A 20,902-nucleotide genomic window follows, 5' to 3' on the forward strand; every position below is an offset into this window, starting at 1 on the left:
ATCTCTACACGAAGTCACGTGAGTGTGACTGACGCATGCGCAGAAGAGGAAAGTCAAGCAGCGGCTATTTTAGAAACACGGATTAATCATATTAGTAAAACACATAAGCAAGCTTCTCTATCATACATATATATCGGAAATAAAAGATATTAGTAAATCGTACAATTCGTTACGAGGTTACAACGGTTTCGAGGTTCATGAATCGAGCAAGTCGCGATGCGAAATCTTGCTCTATCAATCCCCTCTTTGATGATATTTACTATCATCACAAAAAATGGAACCAGATGCCAACTTTCTTTCACACCTTGTACATTTCTATCTCTTCCAACAGGCGATTCAATTTTTCTTTCTCAGTTTTGGTAGGGTGAGAATTTTTCACCTTTTTATAAATCTGATTATTCATTTCTTTTAATTCAAGCTCATCCGCACTTCGTTTCACTCCTCTCGCATTCACTTGGTATTTCTTTCGGTGTTGGCGACATTTGCAACAGACGAATATGAGAAATAGGATAAGACCTATCACTCCAATTGGCATCAGTACCTTAAACAATAAGCTTTTACCTAAACTAGCAAACCAATGACCTATATTGGAGAGACCATCAACCAGTCTCTTCCAGGCACTGTCAACCTCGAGTGGTTTGAGTTCCTTTTCCAAATTAGTAATGTTTTTCACATATCTTTTGAGCTGTATGCTTTTGTCCGGAATGTAAGTGCAACAATGTTGCGCCTTCAACATTCGGCAGACTCCGCCCTCTTTTGCTAATAAGGTGTCAAGAGCAAGTCTGTTCTGCAAAACCATTGATCTGATCGCAACCTTTTCGGTATTGACCAGCAGAAATCCATGATCTGTGTCAGTAGACAGCACATCCACTATAGTGGACAATTTGCAAATTCTGTGAGTGTTCAGAACCACTCCCACTCCAGGTATCAGTGCACTAAAAATACTACCCATTATTTCACCTACACTTTCTCTTTTACTACGCACTAAGTCATTAGTGTTTTCACTGCTTCCAGCAATTTCATTCACATGGTATATTCTCGGGAAAACAATGCCAAAATAGCAGCTTCCATACCAGTGATCCGGCAATTTGAAATAAGCCTTGTCTCCACATATATAATAAATTCCAGGAAACACAGGCTCTGACCCATTTTTAAATCCCCAACCTCCAATTACCTTGTAATTGTGTTCACATTGACTGGAACCAATGAAAATGTTATTATAATAACTAGTCTTCTCGCGATGAAGACAGAGTTTCCCTCTTTTCGAAATCCAGCAACAAAGCAGGCCCTGCCCCGCCATTTGAGGTGCTTTCCATGTTTTCAGCCCATTTAGGTGTTTTCTGTTTCTTGTCATTAGCCTTTCTTTGGAAACTCTCCCTTCTTTTCTCTGCCATGTTTAAAAATATCTTTTCTTGTTCATGTAATGTACAGGTCAAGTTATCTCTGTGTGCTTCAGCTATGTCTATATTGCCTATAGTCAGAAAATAGTCCCCCATATATCGTATTACATCACTTTTGGTATGTACAGGATTCAGATTTCCACGAATGGGAAGTTCAGAAAAGATCACGTTATTATTAGAATAATAGTACTGTAACGGTCCTCTTTTGTAAAATAGGCTTGCTAAAATACTACAGGAAATTCCATAGGTCAGAGGTAGATGATGATATGTCACGCCTTCAGCCACAGAAGTAGGTAGCTTCATGCAGACATAGCAATCTTCTATTTCCATAGTTTCTACGTAATGCACTAACAAATTTGCGAAAACATTTAAATGTGTCTTGTTTCTAACTCCGTGGTAATGTAGTCCTTCCTCATCTGATGCTTCTAAGTCTCGTTTTGTCTGTCTGAGTGCTTTCTCACGTCTTTCTACACTTCGTGTTGTCAGTTCTTCAGTGTCGGTAATCTGAGTAGGGTCAATATTAGTATTTTTGCTAACCATAAAGGGAATAAAAACTGTTAATCCTATCCAAATTAATATTACTATAACTATACTACATATAAACACTTTGCAGCATGTTTTGCAACAACTACGGCTAGGTCTACCACTCACGTTTGAATCAGACATTTTGGCTCAGAAGGAAATTTTAACCCCTCTTTGCAGCTTTTCCCAGGTAATTTTATTGCTGAGCAATTTCACGGAGGTTCTTCCTCTTCCTCTGCAGAGTAATCAGGAATTGGTTCTCCGTCGCTTTCGTCAGTAATATCAAGTCCTCAAAGTTTTCCAAGATTAAGTAGGTCCACTCTGGATCCTTGTATTTTTCGTTTTGTCTTTTTATTCTTTCACTCCTTCTCTTGGAGTTATCTTCAGGTATTTCTGCAATTCGGGGACTTTTTCTTATGTCTGCAAGTTTCTCTTGGACTGTTTTTATTCTTAATCTTAGTCTCTTAATATACCTTGGCTCAATGTGCTTCTTTTTCTTGAGTCTTTTAGCTGGCACTGTTATTTGGCTTTCTTCTAATGTCCTTTTATTTTCACTTGTTTGTGGCACTTCAATTTCTGTCTTCTCCCTTTCTGTCTGACTAGTCCCATGTCTTGTATCTATTTCTTCTGCCTGGTTACTAAGCTGGCCTTGTTCAGGTGTATTTTGTGTTTCGCTTTCACCTGTCTCTGTTCCTATGTCCTGAACATGTTCTCCTAGTTCTGTCTGATCCTGCTCGAGCCCTTCGATCCCTTGATTTTCTTCTGCTCGAACTATTACACTATGTCTAGTCTGTCCGTTTTCGATATCAGGAGTCTGTGGAGGAGTATCGATCACTTGTTCTGTCCCTGTCTGACCTTCTTCTTCGTCCTCAGTTTTGATGTGAATCTCAATGATCTGAGGGTCTTCACCTGTGCCTTGCTCGACCTCTCTATTCCACTCTCTATCTTCTCTTATTCGCTCTCTTGTTCTCAGTGGATCTCCAGTAAGATCGATTATGGGTATCCAATCCTCTGGCCAAATCCTCTGCAGCTCGTCATCAGCTACTTTCGGACCAACGTCTGTGGGCTCCTCGGCAGTACTGGTGCTTGGCCATACGTCATCGGCTGCCTCTGGACCAACGCCTAAAGGACCCTCAACGGGACTGGTGCTCGGCCGTCTGATATCAGCTACTTCAGGACCAACGTCTGTAGACCCCTCAGCTGGACAACCTTCATCTCCAGGCTCCTCGTCTGGTATCACCTTCTGGGTATGGCTGGCATGGATCCACTTGGGAACGCCTGCACACTTCACTGCTGTCGTCGTTACCAGGATTACTTGGCGCTTTTTCCCCCACCTTGGCGCAAGGCAACTTGAACGAGTACTAAATACAAGGAAGATGCCGCAGGTCTTTTGTGCAATCCAGACACAGTAGGGGAATCTCAAAAGTATTCCGCACGAGAGGCTGGAGTAACAGGATAGACACAGGGATACAAAAGGTAAGGAAAGTACCCATCAGCCCACTCAATAGTGGAAGCTCGTCATTTGGGATTTTCAAGCTTGAAAGGTTGGTGTCCAACAAGCACTGCCTTAAGTAGATACTGAGGCTAGCTTAGGACCCAATGGTTGAACCCTCAACCAGAGCAAATGACAGCATAAGTGGCCGAAAGGGCTTAGTTGCAGTGCTCAAAGAAAAAAGAAAATGTGAGAAAAAGGAAAATGATCCATGTGATTTAAAAATGCCTATCTTGACGTCAACAAGGAAACTTTATTGGGTGTGCCCGTCAAGATGGTATGATTAAAAACAGAGTGATAATAGCAAGAAAGATGGTTTGCTATTTACCATAGATGTTCTCTGGTCAACATGTTTCAGCCTTTAAAGGCTTTCGTCAGGACCTATGTATCACTACTGCAACACTTACTTCAAAACTTGTGAAAAAAAGAAATATCAGAATTTTCATGGGTGGTGTATCCCCTCCCAACTTTGTGGGATCAGGAACCTCACCTCACCTGGCGACAGCTCAGGCTAAAGGAGGCCACGCACTCTCCGTCGTTGCCTCTGGCTTACGCTGAGCCGAGGGGGAGGTCAACTTGAACGAGTATGCTTCTTTATCTTAACCCAGTCACCAGGAACCAATTTGTGAACTGGAGTTGTCGGGTTGGCGACGGCGTCTGCCCCAATCTGGCGAGAGATAGAACGCACTTGGTCGCCCAGTTGCTTGCAGTATTCAAGTACCAAATCATCAGAAATGCTTAACAGTTTGTATCCTGGTACCCATGCTTGTCTCATCACTCTTCCCATCAATATCTCATGGGGGCTCAGGCCTGTTCTTCGATCTGGAATGCTTCTGAGTCCCATCAGAACAAGAGGCAAGGCATTTATCCAGTTCAAGCCAGTAGAGTCACACATTTTTGCCAATCTATTTTTTATAGTGCCATTTATTTGTTCTACCACTCCAGAAGCCTCTGGATGATATGCACAGTGTAGCTTTTGTGTGATCCCGAATGCTTTGCAAAGCTGAGCCAAAATTTCATTCTGAAAATGAGTGCCTCTATCTGAGTCAATAAAGACTGGAACCCCGAATCTAGGTATCAACTCTTTTAGTAGGAGCTTAGCTACTGTTATGGCGTCATTCTGTGTGGCAGGGTAAGCTTCCACCCATTTTGAAAATAAGCAGACAATGACAAGGACATATCTTTTTCCCTCACAACGAGGCATGGTAATGAAATCAATTTGTATTCTCACAAAGGGACCCCCTGATCTCCCAATTTTCATCAGTTCAACTTCTGGTTTCTTGCCAGCGTTGAACTGCTGACATGTCAAGCACCTCTGGCAAAGGGACTCTGCTACCTTCCTGAATTTCTTGTTGTACCAAGTCTGTTGAAATACCAGAACCATGGCGTCCCTCCCAATGTGTGATCCCTCATGTATCAATCGAGCCATTGGGGCAAGCAGGTGTCTTGGTAACACAGGCATACCATTTGGGCCCACCATGACACCATCCTCACGTCTCGGTTTACAACCTTGTTCTTTCCATTTCTCTTTCTCTTCCCAGGGCGTCACATGCTGCCATTCTCTCACTTCATCCCAAGTAGGCACTTCTTCAAACATTCTAAGTTGGCAGCTGTTTCCAACCCCACCCCGATTGGGATTTATTCTCAGTCGATCCATAGCACATTGTTTTGCCACCCGATCAGCGAAATCATTTCCCAATGATACAGGGTCAAGGCCCTTCTTATGAGCAACACATTTGACCACTGCCAATTATTTTGGTAATTGGATTGCCTCTAAAAGGTCTTGGACAACTTTTCCATTCCGAATTGGGGTACCTGAGGAAGTCAGGAATTCTCTTTGTAGCCATAATTGGCCAAAGTCATGCACAACCCCGTAACAGTACTGACTATCAGTATACACTGTTACTTTTTTGTCTTTTCCCAATTTGCAAGCTCTTATCAGGGCGATCAATTCGGCTACTTGTGCAGACTTTACTCCAAATAGATAAGATGCTTCTTCAATTTTGCTTAACGTGACCACAGCGTAGGCAGCACTTAGGCCTCCTAGTTCATGTCTTAGGCAGGAACCATCCACAAACCATTCCACATCATGCACAGGCAAAGGAGTTTCTTTAATGTCTGGGCGAGGTTTGGTACTGAACTCTGTCAGGTTAATGCAGTCATGCTCATTATCTCCCTTCTCTTCCATTACCATTGAGTCAGGGAGTAGAGTGGCAGGGTTTAAAATGTTACATCGGGTAATAACGATATTTGCAGCACCCATGAGAATCCTCTCATATTTAGTCAGCCGACTAGGGGTGAGATACTGAGTTTTTGTACGAGTCAATAGGATCACAACTGCATGTGGAACATATACAGTTACAGGATGTCCCATAATGATAGACTCACTTTGTTCTAAACTGGTGCAAGTTGCGGCTACTGCTTTTAGACATCCAGGTAGTCCAGAAGCCACTGGATCCAAAGTGGCAGAAAAATATGCCACAGGCCTTCTGGTCAACCCATGCTCCTGAGTCAGGACTGACAATGCACAATTGTCACGAGTGTCACAGAATAAGCCAAACTCCTTGGAGTAGTCAGGCATTCCCAGAGCAGGGGCTGTACACAGGCAATTTCGCAACTGTGTGAAAGCTGTTAGGCTATCGTCATTCCATTCAACTGGGTCCTTTGCTCCTTTCTTTGTCATTTGTATCAAAGGCTTTGCAAGAACTGCAAATCCCACAATCCATTGCCTGCAATAACCTACAACTCCGAGGAACATTCTGATTTCTTTCTGAGTACGGGGTAACTGCATATTTTGAATTATTCTGACTCTCTCTGAGGTGACTTTTCTGATACCTTTTTCTATCTGGTGTCCCAGATATTTCACTGATTTCGAACAGAACTGTAATTTTTCAGGGGCCACTTTATGTCCCTTTTCACTCAGGTGATTCAGTAGGGCAATGGTGTCAACCACGCAATCCCTATGGCTTTTAGACGCCACCAATAGGTCGTCAATGTACTGTACCAAAACAGATTTTCCAGGTAAGACTAAAGTTTCAAGGCATTTTTTCAAGATCTGATTAAAGATAGAGGGGCTTTCTGTGTACCCCTGGGGGACCCTGTTCCAGACATACACGTTACTGTTGAAAGCAAATGAGAAAAGAAATTTGCTATCTGGATGCAATGGGATCGAAAAGAAAGCATGACATAGGTCTATCACAGTGAACCATTCAGCATCCCAGGGAATCTGATACAGGATGACTGCTGGGTTTGGGACAATGGGACAGCAAGGAACCACAATTTTGTTTACCTTTCTCAGGTCCTGCACTACTCTGTACTTGCCACTAGGCTTCTTAATGCCCATAATGGGTGAATTACACGGGCTACTCATTACTTCCTGTATGATGTTTGCTTCTAGCAATTTTTGTACTTCAATGGCAACACCTGCTCTCACTTCGGCACTCATTTTGTAAGGCTTAGTGTTAGGGTAAACTGCATTTTCTTTCATTGTTATCTGTATTGGATCTATATTTTTCATTAATCCCACATCCTTTCCAGTAAAGTCCCACACTTCTGACTTCACTGTCTGCTGGAGTTCTTCAGGCAAGTCCTGTATAGTCATTCGTTTTATTTCTGAGTCAGGTCTAATTAGCATTAGCTTGTAGATACCGTCTTCATCTGGGGTTTGAATTTTGACGCCCTTTGGTGTGCAAAAGATGGTACAATTCATTTTGCACAGCAAATCACGTCCCAGTAAATTTACCGGACTGGTATCACAGACAACAAATCTGTGCATTTGTTTAAAGTTTCCAATTGAGATCTCCATGGGTTCGGTAACAGGTGTACTAATCAATTGATTAGATACTCCTACTACTTGGATTGCTTCTCCCGAGAGGGGTAGGTTTGGAACGTCCACTGTTCTCACAGTAGAACGGGTAGCACCAGTGTCCAATAGAAAGGTGACATCATTTCCATCAACCTTTCCTTCAATGTATGGCCCTGACTGGTCTACCGGCAAAGAGGCGCCAAGTACGCACTCCTCGTCCTCCCCTCTCAGGCCCCGTCAGTATTGGTCATCACAGAAAAAGGTGTCGTTCAACAAATACTGCGAAGTTGCTGTATTTCTATCCTCATTGCCTCCCCAGACTTCTACATCATCACCCTGTGGTGACTTTCCTTTAAATATAGGCTTTGGCGCTCGAGGCACTTGAATCGTTTTTACCTGTTGCTGGGTCTTTCTTTGCTTTTCATTCTGCGTCTGTGGAATTAAATCAGGTGTTTGGGCATTATCAACTTGTAAATACGGACACTCGTCTCGCCAATGTCCAATTTCTCCGCACTGATGGCAGGGAAATTGCTTTTTGGCTTCCTCTCAACTCATTTTAGGTCGGGGCTTTCCGCCATTCCCTCCCCCAGGACCTTGGTTCTGAGCAACTTTATTTAATTTACTCAGCTGCTTTTCCTGTTGTTCTGCGAGCTTTACTTGAGCCCACATCACTTTCTCCTTCAGGGCCTTTTTCTTTTCTGCCATTTCGTCCTCACAGTACTTTGTGTACCGTAGGACCTCATCTATCTTTTTGGTATGCCAACAGATTTTATTATCCTTTATCCACTGACAAATTTCGGGTCTTAAACCGTTTACAAACCTGTAAATGAAATGGGTCATGTCCTTCATCTCGATGTTATCTATACCACTGTATGTTTTAAATACCTGCAACAGCCTTTCATAAAAGGAATGCACAGTCTCGTCCCTTTCCTGCGTGGTTCTATCTATCTTGGTCCAATCAGTTTCCTTTGCAGGTACTTTTATTTTCAAATGTTGAATTACTTGTTCATACTTCCTCATCACTTCCTTCGATGGTTCCCCTGTTTTGTCATCTCTCGGGTATTCCTCACTAGGCCAGGCGATGGCTATTTTACACTCAGTCCACAGATCTACAGGGACCACTATGTCAAAGAACCCATCCAGGTCTTTCCATAGGCATTTCTGCACTTTTACAAATCTCTCTACCTGCCGGTACCAGTCGACCGGTTTTTCTCGTAATTTTGGGAAGTCATTTGTGAAGGACACAATATCCTGACGAGACCATGGGACATGTACATATTTTCCCCCTGGCACTTCACGCATAGGGCATAACTGTTCTGGTTTCTCAGCTTCTCTTAGAGCGAATTCGGGAGTTACCTGCCTAGACCTGGCCTCATCTTTCTTCCTAGCCCATCTGGCTTTCCATTTTTCCACGTCTCCCCATTTCTGCAATACTGTCAATAGTTCCTTGACCTGTGCCTTTTTCCCTGACACATTCAGGTTTTCCAAATCTTTGTCTGAAAATTCTGCTCGGTAGGGTTTCTGCAAGGGTTTCGATTTTGAAATGTCTATTCCCATACTAGCAGCAGTATCGGTCAATTTTTCATGAAGTACTCGGACATTGCGGGTAAGACTTTTGCACATAAACAACAGTTCTTCTTCAGAGTAGGTATTTAATCTGTTTAATCCTACGTTTCCTGCCATTAATTCTTCTATTTCTACTCTCAGTTTGTAGAGGTCTAAAGGTTTTGTTTGCGAAGTTGGTTTCTCTAATTCTTGACTCCATCTTTCAATTTCTTCAGGTGTGACCAAAGTGACACTTCTAGTACCTGAAGTCGATTCCATTTGAATCTCCCTCGCATTGAAAGGATTATGTCTTTTCTGCATTCTCTTCCCTGTATTTCTAATGGGCAGATCCATCAGTGAGACTTCAGACTCACACTCACTCGTCTGTTCATCTACAATTAAGGGTTCTGGTCTGGGTTGTGCTATTACGGGAGTAATGACTCGAGGTTTTGGACTTTCATGCCGATCCCTGTACAATGAAACTACGGGTCCGATTGTTACTGGGATTGTCAATGCTTCAGGACTGGTATTTAACTGGGTCATTTTCTGAATGATCTCAGCTCTCTGTTTTGCTAGAACCTCCCGCTCCTTTTCTTCCAGTAATCTCTCTATGGATTGGTCATGTAACACCTGCGGGGTTAGTGTGGGAGCATAACTTGGGGCAGTGGGATGAGTCTCACTAGGTCCTTCACCATAATTTGGTCTTGGGAATAAACTTCCTGTACCTAGGGATCTTCTTTCTTCCTCATACTGTGACTGTAATAACGGCATTCCTGAACTTGAGGGTCTCATCTCGCCTCCGTAGGGAGGTCGAGAACAAAAATCTCCTTCACGGGAATATCCTGTCTCCCCACTAGCTGACATCCTGGGGTAAATGTTTCTGGTATCCACTGGTCCTAGACTCTCGGTATAGGGAGGAATGTGGTAACCCCCTCCTACACTTGCGGACCTAACTTCTTCCTGAGGAGGAAGTCTTCGGGAAATATCTCCTGTACTGGAAGGTCGATGTCCCTCATTATAAGGAGGCGGACTTCTTGTACATAGGTCATCTAATAATTCATCATCCGACTCTCCGATGGGTACCCAATGTTTAGATTTTTCCAACCGTTTCTGTCCCCCAGAAGGATCATCTGCTGGCATCATGGTAAACAATCCCTCCACTATCATATTCTGCCTCCACTGTTTCATCTTTTTAGCTCGTGCTTCCTGCTTCAACTTTGGATAAAATTTAGTTAACCCTTTGTCCATCCGTGGCTTATCCCTTTCGAAAGCCTCGATTTCCCATTCCTCTAGCGCTTCATACTGCGTTAATCTAGGTCTGGGATGTAAATCATTCATTCGGGTTCTCAAATTAAATAGAATTCTGCTGTTAAATGTTCCATCTAACGGAAAAGCCAACACTCCGTCATCTTTCGTGTATTTCACCCAATTCTCCAACCATACACATGTGTTGTATCCTTTATCGAACATCATGAAAGATGCGGGAGTGTTAGGTTGCGGTATGACAACACCTTCTCTAGTTTTAATCGGCTTGTCCCTTTTGAAATAATTCTTCACCTTATTTACAAGAGATACTTTTCTCTTAGTTCCGTACATAATGTCGTTTTTAACTCCTTTCCACTGATCATTCTCAAATCCCATATAACGTGGATCAGGTCTGGTATGCGGTCTATACGAATGCCACATACGATTTTACGAGTGATTTTGTTTACAAAACCACTTCCAATCCAAGTGCGTCTATTATTTTCGTGCGACCAATGAAATGCACGAGTTCAAATAATCTCGACCAATGGGTGCGCGGCCCTTTCGTGAGACAGTTCCCACGCTCCGGCGCTCGCCACTCCTTTACAATTCCAGCTCCGCTACCAGCCCGCTGCGTCTACCAATCCCAGCGCGGCACGGAGTGACGTCAGAGCAGCTTCGCGACTGACTCCCTCCTTCACAAGGTAACGGAAACTTTCTTTCCTTTTAAAGTGCTTAGTGCTTGGTTATTTTACAACGAATACACATTCGCCACCGTGCTCAAGTGTCTAGACAGGAAAGAATTTGTTTCGCTGAAAGTAAACTACTTCCATTTACTTTTCACTCACTACGGGTAGATCTCTTCTGCCTACCCTTCACACTAGCATTTGAGAACCTGTTACTCCCCTAGACTCATCCACCTTTCCGGGATATATCCGAGCCTAAGGTTTCCCTAGCGAACCCCTTTGCTTTCACTCGAGCTCCGATGAACCTGCTACTCTTCCGGTGCGACCCTCACTAGGTTATGCCACAGTAGGAATTTTGCCAATGAACCTCGTCACTAACATTTATTCAATCATACATTCAGAAAAACCCTAGTTAGTGCTTCCAGTTCTGCCTAACCTGCACCAACTTTCCTTGGGCCAGTGACCTCAAAGCAAGTGGATTCTATTCACCACTCGCTATTCAATTCCCCGGGGATCCTTAACAACATGCAAGACGTTTTACGTACGAATTGATTAATACATATAACAGTATGATAAGAAGAACAACAATTTTAAAACATTTCATAATTTTTCAAAGTAAACAATTTTCAAGCGAGTGATCAATTCTCTTGAAGCGCCTACTCTTATAGCAGCATCCGACTTAGCTAGACTAACTAGTCCTACCTAACCTTTAATTAGTCCCTAACCATAACTCTGCTACCAGAAAATTACTGCTAGAGATCGCGGGTCACCCGACCAATAATTTCGCCACATCTGGCTTCGGGCCCATATACTTTACTTTATCATATACATTGATCAGGTGCCCACACAATCTACTACCAATAATTGTGAGTTCCTTTTCGATTTATTTTCAGTGTACCCAACTTACCATCCACCGTTATGGGTACCTATGACCACGATGGGTCAGGGAGCTAGCTGTAAAAGGAAAGGCAGCAAAATACACCATTCAAAATATGACTTTACTTTTTATACAATGACCACGGACAACTGGAAGTTTTGAAAAGTTTATCTTAAATTCAAATAAGGGCAGTCATACAGCTTTATCAATAGAATACAAGTGCGACAGGGAACCCACTAAGTGAGAGGAAAACTAAGATAAGGGGCAAGGTGAACATGCTATAAATCTGAGTTACTTAGTCAGTTTTTGAGAGAAAAACCAAGACCATATCAGGAAGTTGCAAACTGCAATACAGAAAATGATTTCTAAAAGGTAGGGTAACATAGGAACTCGCTATGAAATCAAATGCAAATGACTTTATGAAATGCAATGGTTGCAGGAGAAAGCATGGAAAATTATCACGTGCAAAGGTATGTCTTTATTGAAGCAAAGACAGAAAAATAGAAAGGTGCAGTTTAAGAGTTTCAGAGCAATATTTACCTAGACTGGTGTGAAAACCAACCCTGGCCACGGGTCAGTTAAGGACAGGAAAACCCTCAAGGAAGGATAACCCTCAGTAGGACAGCAGGTGCAGAATGGACACCCCAGGACAGGACAGGAAACCCAGATTCGGATCAGGACAGGACCACCAGGATACGACCAGCACCCGCAGTTCGGAAGCAACGCCTGCGCTCCACCCTCTCTGCAGCTATAGATCAGGACCCCGATTGGGTCAGCGAATTCCCAGAAAAAGTGCTCCGCCAGCACTTAAGGTTCAGTAAAACCTTCAGAGTCTATGGTCAAATTTCGGACAGAGAGCTCCGCAGCACCTCTGTATCAAGTCACCTATTGAGTGCGTTGGGTCAGTGACAGGTCAGCTATTCAGACAAGTCGGACAAATTCTCTAGCTAAACCTAGGCTAGTTATACTGTTTTGGGACAGGGTACCACCCCCCAAATGTTGCAAAGTGTCAGAATCCCCAATTTGGATTGGTCCTAAGGTAGGCTTTGGTTAACACACCAATCAGAACAGACTATTCTAAGGCCTAATTTGCATCATAAGGTGCCGCCTAGTAAGATTGGGGTTCCCACGAGAAGTCGCACGGAATACAATGAAAACTTATACATTTGTTACAATATAGGGACATTGGCTCCATCCTCCTGGGTCAGAGGTAATTCTCCCAGGAGCATCTTGACTGTGGCTGCCAGCTGGCTGAGTTCCACGGTCCAAGGTTGTCTTTGGCCTCGCATTTTGAGCATGCGCAGAAAGGACCTTCAAAATGGCTCACGACCCATTCGGACCCCCATTTCCCGTGATACATGAAAAGTAAGCGAAAACAAATTAGTACATAAAAATAAATGAATGTATTACATGTCATGATTTCACATTTTAGGTTCATCATTATAAAAATATACTATGCATTATTGGTAAGTGCAACAAACAATTTCACAAGAGCAGCAGCACAAAGCTTCACCACGTTATAGCCATCTTATTGCTTATTACGCATGTGCACCCTTTCCCTCCAAAACTATCTCTACACGAAGTCACGTGAGTGTGACTGACGCATGCGCAGAAGAGGAAAGTCAAGCAGCGGCCATTTTAGAAACACGGATTAATCATATTAGTAAAACACATAAGCAAGCTTCTCTATCATACATATATATCGGAAATAAAAGATATTAGTAAATCGTACAATTCGTTACGAGGTTACAACGGTTTCGAGGTTCATGAATCGAGCAAGTCGCGATGCGAAATCTTGCTCTATCATCGTCAAGGTACATATATGAGTAGTTATATGTAGCAAAACTTTACTTACCCCTAGAAACTGATGTACATGATATTCTTGTCCTCTATATTTTTGAGATGATATTCTGTCCCACAATATTTGTGTTTCTGATATTTTGACCAAATACCGAAGAGATGCAAACACTTTCAGGTCAGGCGTGTACAAAGAAGTGCCATATGAACATAACTCCATGTATAGGTACCGTAGTGATATCTACATCTTAAAGAAGTGTAGGTGTTAGAATAATAATAAGTCATCTAAATTACATTTTATATACTTAATTATCAATATTTTAGTTAATAGTTTTTCTACAGTATTATGGTAGCGCAATATTGAATTTGTTATATTCTGACAAACAAAGTTAGGGGTGTTTATTTGTGGGCATAGAGGACGTGTGGGTCTCATTACTAAAGGCTGGGTTTGGCCTTGATCTTGTCTGAAATCCTTTTTGTCTTCTTGTCAGCTTCCTGTATTGCCTTCTGGAACCACCATGAGACAGAGAAGCTTCTCACTGTTATACAACCCCACACACCATATTGCTGGGAGAAGATTGGTAAGAGTAAGGGTATTTTAATGGATATAAAGGAGCTGTGTATCTGAGCCTTTTAGTAGCCATCCTTGAATGTTATTTGCAGTTCTCTTACAGTGAATCTTTCCTAAGTACAATCTCATCTCCCAACCCTTGCTTCCAATCCATAACTAAACAGTCCAGTCTCTACACAATCCCTTTCCTATAATTTCTTGTCAGCCTATAATACCGCACCATGCCACTAAGATTTCCCACCAGTATTTACCCTTTTCCTCTTCCGCATATTTGGTAGGTCAGAAACCTCTTCGTTTCTGCTTCCTTAATCATCTCTCCCTTTGCATTTCTCACTTCCCCTACCAACCATTGTAGAGTGAATAAGTTTAGTAAACGTGACCGCTTCTGATGGTGATTTTACAATGCCTTTGATCAGTGTGGTACCTGATAAGGCTTGTGATCACACTCAGTACACCTCCATTTGCCCAGAACAGGATAGAATTTCATAGGTACTGCAGAAAGAAAAAAGGGATCTCAAGGACAATCAAGTCAACAGGGTCATTATACAGGTTTGCAGTCGACCTTGCCATAAACCCCTCAAGGACATTGTAGGAGGGCTCAATATGTTTTGGCTTACTTAATTTACCAAATGAACATTTTACGATTTATATGCACATGCTCCTCATACTCTTCATGAGACTGTATTGGGTAGATAATATTGCCAGTTAAAAGACATTATGTTTGTGTTTGATCTCAATGACATCAACACTACCAACATCCTCGACAGCATGAACAACATCTGACTCTCCCAACTCGTTCATGACCCAATGCACACCGCAGGCCTCACACTAGACCCAATCTTCATCTCCAGTGACTGCATCAGGTACAGCCATACCACAGAACTCACCTGGACTGACCGCACCATCATTCACTTCACCATCACCAGCTCACGGACTGCTGCCCCCAGTCTGCCCAATCCCCCCACTACAGCTGAAGCAAAGTCTTAAAGGACACATGGATCAATACTCTCAACACCACCCACCTCATGTCTTCCAACAACCTAGACCAGAACGTCAGAAACTGCACCAACAGCTTCGCTCCCATTGGCAACAACCCACAGAAAGTTCACTAAGTATGCTAGATGGGACACTGAAGACCTCCGAACAACTAAACAACAGCGTAAACAACTGGAAAGGAGATGTGCACCAGCAAGGACACAACCAACAAGACCAGCTTCAACACAACCCTCAACTTCTACTTCAGACAGTTGAGAGAATTGAAGAAAAAGACTTTACCCTCATGCATCGAATCAAGCTCTAATAACAGCAAACAACTCTTCAACAGCGTCAAAGAATTCTCCAACCCCTCAGCTGCAACAAACAACATTACCCCCGCACAGGAATTCTGCAACAACCTTGCAATGTCTACAGATACTTTAAACCCTAGCCCAAGGCCACTGACTTCTTTAAGCAAAACAACAACCACCACAGACATCCGACTAACTGAATGGGGACAGCTCCCCCCACAGGACACTGCCTCCATCATGAACTCGGTCTATTCAGGGACCCCAACTGGCTTTTGCCCTCACCTCATCTTTAACCTGGGCGAAGCCAGAATAGCGAATTTCCAATTAACATACAAGAAGAATTTTGATTCCATTAAAGACAATTGAGGTTTACACTATGCAATGACCTTCTATTGCTGCCGCAACATGCAGCCCTTTAAAGACCAATAATACATCATAAAGCAATAGAATGTCCAGACAATATGTATATCCAGGGCGCGCAGTCATCATCATCTTTAAGCTGCGACAAAACAGGACAAAATCTTCATTTTCTGTCAAGCTTTATTATAAGTTGTCTGCAAAGTAAAAAAAAAATCTTTATTTCGGCCTTTGAGGTCATAAAAGCACAAATAAAAAGTACTGACATTGTAATGCACATGCACTTTATATCCGGGAAATTTAAATGTGTGAATTGTGCTGTACTTTATTTTGTGCAAAAAAAAAATAGAATTCAAAATTAATTCACAAGTACTTGATGCTATAACACTATCAATTATAAACCTGTTAACAAACTTTGATAAGACCTTTATCCTACTCATTCTTTTTGTTTTTACATTTTGTTATTTTCTCCTCGTACGATGAGGAGGAAGGGATAATGTTAGCCTCTGAAGGCTACCATTTTGCACGTTTAAAGCCCTCCAGTGGCCACAGGTCTTAAATAACATTTTGCAAAAGTATTCGCATTAGATCAATCTGCTACTTTTAAAATATTTGTTAGCAAACTACCTGCCCAGAAAACCTTACTAGTCATTGCACCTCTTGAGGAATAGGCACCATATCTGGAAAGGTCTACTCCTACCTCACTTATTACTACTCTCGCCCAACTAGCTAAAGTAGCTGTGGAGACTGCCTTATAGGTTTGAAGTAATACAGTAACTCACCATCTGCCATAAACTCCAGCACCTTACTTTCATACGATCTCATACATTTTACCACACATAGCTTTTCACACTCATGGAAAAAAAGGATAAAAACAGGCTCAGACATTATTTTAGTCCTTTTCCATATGTTACAATGTACCACTTCAGGAGAATAGAATCTATTTGAAGTCTCCAACGCTTTAACGTCGGAAAGCCTTCTAAAATAAATTAGACAAAATAAAGTTGCTAACTTCAGAAAGAGGAGAGACCTCTTGGCAGTCTACATAGTGGCTCCCACCACAAACTTATCACAAGGCAGCCCAACAGAGGCATCCAAGGAGCTGCTCTCAGATGGATCGCCTCTCCTCACCAGAAGAATGCAAAAAGTAATTTTACCCTTCACCTTCGAACCAAAGAAATCATCTGTGGACTAGAATCCTCGGTCATCCCCACCCTTTTTAAAACTTATATGACACCTCTGCCCAGCATCATAAAAAACCCATGGACTGGTATCATATGCTACGCTGATGACACACAACTCATTCTCTCCCTCTCCGAAGACACCACCAACACCAAGACTAACTTCCACAACTGCAGTACAAACATTGCCAAATAGATGAACGACAACTGCCTGAAGCTCAACACAGACAAGATAGAGGGACAGATCTTTGGAAACAAAAGCTCCCCCTTGGATGCATCCTGGTGGCCCTCTTAACTCAGACCCCCAATGACCATGCTACAAACCGACTACAGACCATGCAGAACACAGAAGGCAGACTCGCCATGGATCGCTCTAGACAAACCCACATCACCCCCTACCTCGGGGAAATCAACTGGCTCCCTGTACAGAAAAGATGCTGGGTATCAAGCTCCTGGCCCACGCATACAAGGCCCTACACAACTGCGGAACCGCCTACTTGAACCATCGACTGCAATTACATCAGCCCACCATACATCTCCACTCCACTTCCATCTCTAACCTTCAACCCCGCATCTGATGTAGCAGATGCAGAGGCCGCTCCTTCTCCCACCTAGCAAGGAAGACATGGAATGAGCTACCCCATTATCTCCGGACCTCCCCATCTGTTCCAGAGTTCTGAAGAGATGGGGAGCCCCTGAAGACCTAGCTATTCAGCTAATCAACTGGACCCTGCCATCCTCTGTATACCCTCACGGGTGACAAGAAGTGCTCTACAAATCTACTGATTGATTGATGCTGAGAGGCCGTATGGAGTGAATGCCTGTTGTTCGTGGCAACACATTTGAAGGGAATCTATGTCTATCTAGTTTGAGGAACATCAAAGTAAATATATTGATGCACCCTGTATGAACGTTTGTTGTTTTTATTCCTCAGTATAGTCAATGAAAGAGCGTGCCTAGAAATAACCATTAGCAAAAATAAATTTTCTATACATGTTATCATTCTCAAGATTTTCATATTCAGCTATTGTTCCAGTGGTTGGACACTTTTCTGAATAATATAATTATTATAATTCTCCCTGGAATACTGATACTGGCTCAGCTAGTCCAAGGCAGTAGAATGGTCACACTAAGTATTCTTATTTGCCTGTGTTCTAGGTTCAGTGAAGGTCTGGTAACCAGAAGTTGCAATTGGCCTTTTGGCCTTCCTATAGGGGTGTTAATAGATGTATTCGCCACATGCTCAGTAGTAGAAGCTATTAATTGCCTGTTATCCTTGTCTTAACCCCTCACATACATAGTAGTCAATTAATGGGTTATGCTCTCAGTACATGGTATTAACTAATGTTAACAAACTTTGCAGTGGGCAATAGTGGATAATACCTTAAAATCAGCTCTAGATGAGAACTCTCAGGACACTCTTAATCATTAGTGAACCCACGAATATGGGCAGTGAGATCAGAGTGCAATTACAAAAAAGAATAAAGATGCATGAGTATAGTATCAATAAATAGCACACACTGCATAGCCAGGCTAATGTTTAGGAAAACATGCCTCACTTTGCATATGTCAAGATATACCTCACCTTTCTCTGCAAAATTATGTGACTTTCATTAATCTTACAAGTTTACAGTTGTTGTTTTGAATTAGTATATTTCACTAGGATCCACCTCTTTCCATTGGCTATGAACCGGCCCAGTCCCTTACATACTAACAAGGTGAACATGTATCCTTGCTGCCAGAAAAATACTTTATACAGTCTATTTATACTCATGGAATGTCTATAGACAGACTCGCCAAATACACTGCTCTGACACAGGAGCTCTTTAAAGCCTTTAAACCCTTAAGGGTACCATGGCTAATGATATGACTTTACAGCTAAATAATAATGTCAGCTCCTATGTCACATGTTTTACTAGAAGCTAGGTTGCTGGCAACAAACTCTGTGTGATCATGGTCCTACTTAAACTTGGGTGCCACTAAAAGGTTTAATGAGAGTCTTTCATTGTGGTCATGGAGGGGGAGTTTGGTGTGGAAAGTGAAAATGGGTCTTAAAGTATGTTTTGCCTAATGCAATTTTTACTTTTACAGCAGCCACAGTGGTTCCCCACAGACACAATAATGAGCGAGAGCCTAAGCCTCCTACCTTATTCTGGCGAAAGGGTGAGACGGGACATCAAAGGCAACCATGTGTTTGAGCATTTCCTTCACCATGTGTTTGAGTATTTTCTTTGCATCCGTACATTTTATTTTTTGGTTTTCTATCAATGTGTAGTCGAAAAAAACAGTCATTTCTTGCCATGGTACACAATCTGCTCTATCATACATTGTCTTATTTTACGGCCTCATCCCTCAATGGATTTTACCCAACAGTGATTACATCTTTATCTGCCACATGCATCAACATTTGGATTTGCGATTCCTAATGAGTGATTTTTAAGGATTTTCTATTTTGGAATCGCAAATCCCTATGCATGTAGGTATCTCAAAATAAATTAGGATTCCTTAACACTATCTAACAGCGATTTGCAAATTGTGAAACGCTATTAGGGAATGTTACTCCATTTATTCCTATGAGCCTACAGGCCCAGAGGAATGAATGGAAATGCATTTGCAAATTGCGATTACCAAATTTGTCATCGCAAATTGCGAATGCAATTCCAAGGGTGCCAGGGGTCCTAAGGCCCCCCTGATGCACCCCCCATAAAAGGGAACAGTGCTCATGTGGCGCAAACACCTGCCCTAAGGGCATGTGTGTGCGCCACATCTCACTTTGAAAAATGCACTTTTGTGCATTTTTCAAAGAATGCGCAAATTACCATCAACTTGAAGTTGATGGTAATTAGCATTTCCTAAAGGCACACTTTGCCTTTAGGAAAGGGCTAATGCATCGCCTTTACGGATTTGCAAATTGACATTCCCTAAATGCATTAGCTATTTAGGTAATCGCAAAAAATTGCGATTACCTAATTTTCAAATGGGAATGAGTTCATGCATCAGAAAAGGCCGGTTTCCGGTCGCAAATGGGCCAAATCGCAGAATCAAACCGTTTGCGACTGGAAAAAAGGTTGTTGCATGTGGCCCAAAGTTCTTTGAGTTTTGGCATAACGTTGTCAAAGGTTTGTTAACTTCAAATGAATGCTGTTTCATCAAGGTTAATAAAGGCCACTAATTGATTCTTTACATAGATGACTATGTACAATGTATATTTCTGAAGACAGCATAGTTTATGCAATAGTACTATATACACAGAGCCAAAATGTATGAGGAAGGTTTTATGTGAAACACTGCTGATTCTTTCTTTTCTGATTCCAACATTACCAGCTAAACTAGGCATTCACACTCTCAATATAAAAGACACCACGATCTTATAGGTAAATTATAAATTCCAAGCAAACCTTTGAAGCTGTTTATCTCATCACCACCAGAAAGCAAGCTTTCTCTTAATGAAGTAGACCCAGACTGATGACTTGTACAAACTTCCCCTAGCTTTGTAAATGCATATTTAAAGGCAGCACCCATCTTAATGTCATTCACAAGTAGAAATATGGTGTCCTTTACATATATTTTACAAACAAGTGTATGAGAATTATGATGCCTTTTGTGATACAACGTTTGGAATACAACATTTTCAGAAATATATGCAGTTCATTTCATGCCCTCTGCCAGAGCCACCAAACTCTATCATCACTATTACCAAGATATACTGACTTAATTATATTCTTTTGACTCCTTAATGTTAAGACCAGGACATGGTATTGAAAGACCAGAAATGTGTAATGGACTAGGGGCCATATTATCAAGGAATGGCGATAACATTATCTCTGCTTTAGCGGCAGGAAACCACCGCTAAATCAGCGATAAGGGGCTTGATAATATGCCCTTGAGAATTCCCATAGAAGACCAGGTTCCGGTGTGAACCTGGGCTTCTATGGGAATTCACAAGGGCATATTATCAATCCCATTATTGCCGCTTTAGCTGCAGTTTCCTGCCGCTAAAGCGGCAATAATGTTATCGCCATTCCTTGATAATATGGCCCTAGATTGGTAGGAAGCTCGAGAATCAAGATTGCATTGAAGTACCAGAGAAGAAGCTCATTCCATTGTTTAAGCTTTGCACACAAAGCTGACATAATACATG

General features: G+C 42.1%; 1 protein-coding gene across 1 annotated transcript in view; it reads left to right on the forward strand.

The window, feature by feature from the left end:
• The window catches only part of LOC144763503 (uncharacterized), a 556,338-nt gene that overhangs the window by 427,112 nt on the left and 108,324 nt on the right, over positions 1 to 20,902 (forward strand). The window contains exon 11 of the mRNA XM_078649154.1: positions 18,853 to 18,924. Within this exon, the coding sequence (XP_078505280.1) occupies positions 18,853 to 18,924 (72 nt within the window). The remainder of the gene's footprint in view (positions 1 to 18,852; positions 18,925 to 20,902) is intronic.

The sequence above is a fragment of the Lissotriton helveticus genome, chromosome 6, assembly GCF_964261635.1.
Source record: "Lissotriton helveticus chromosome 6, aLisHel1.1, whole genome shotgun sequence".
NCBI classification, from domain to species: domain Eukaryota; kingdom Metazoa; phylum Chordata; class Amphibia; order Caudata; family Salamandridae; genus Lissotriton; species Lissotriton helveticus.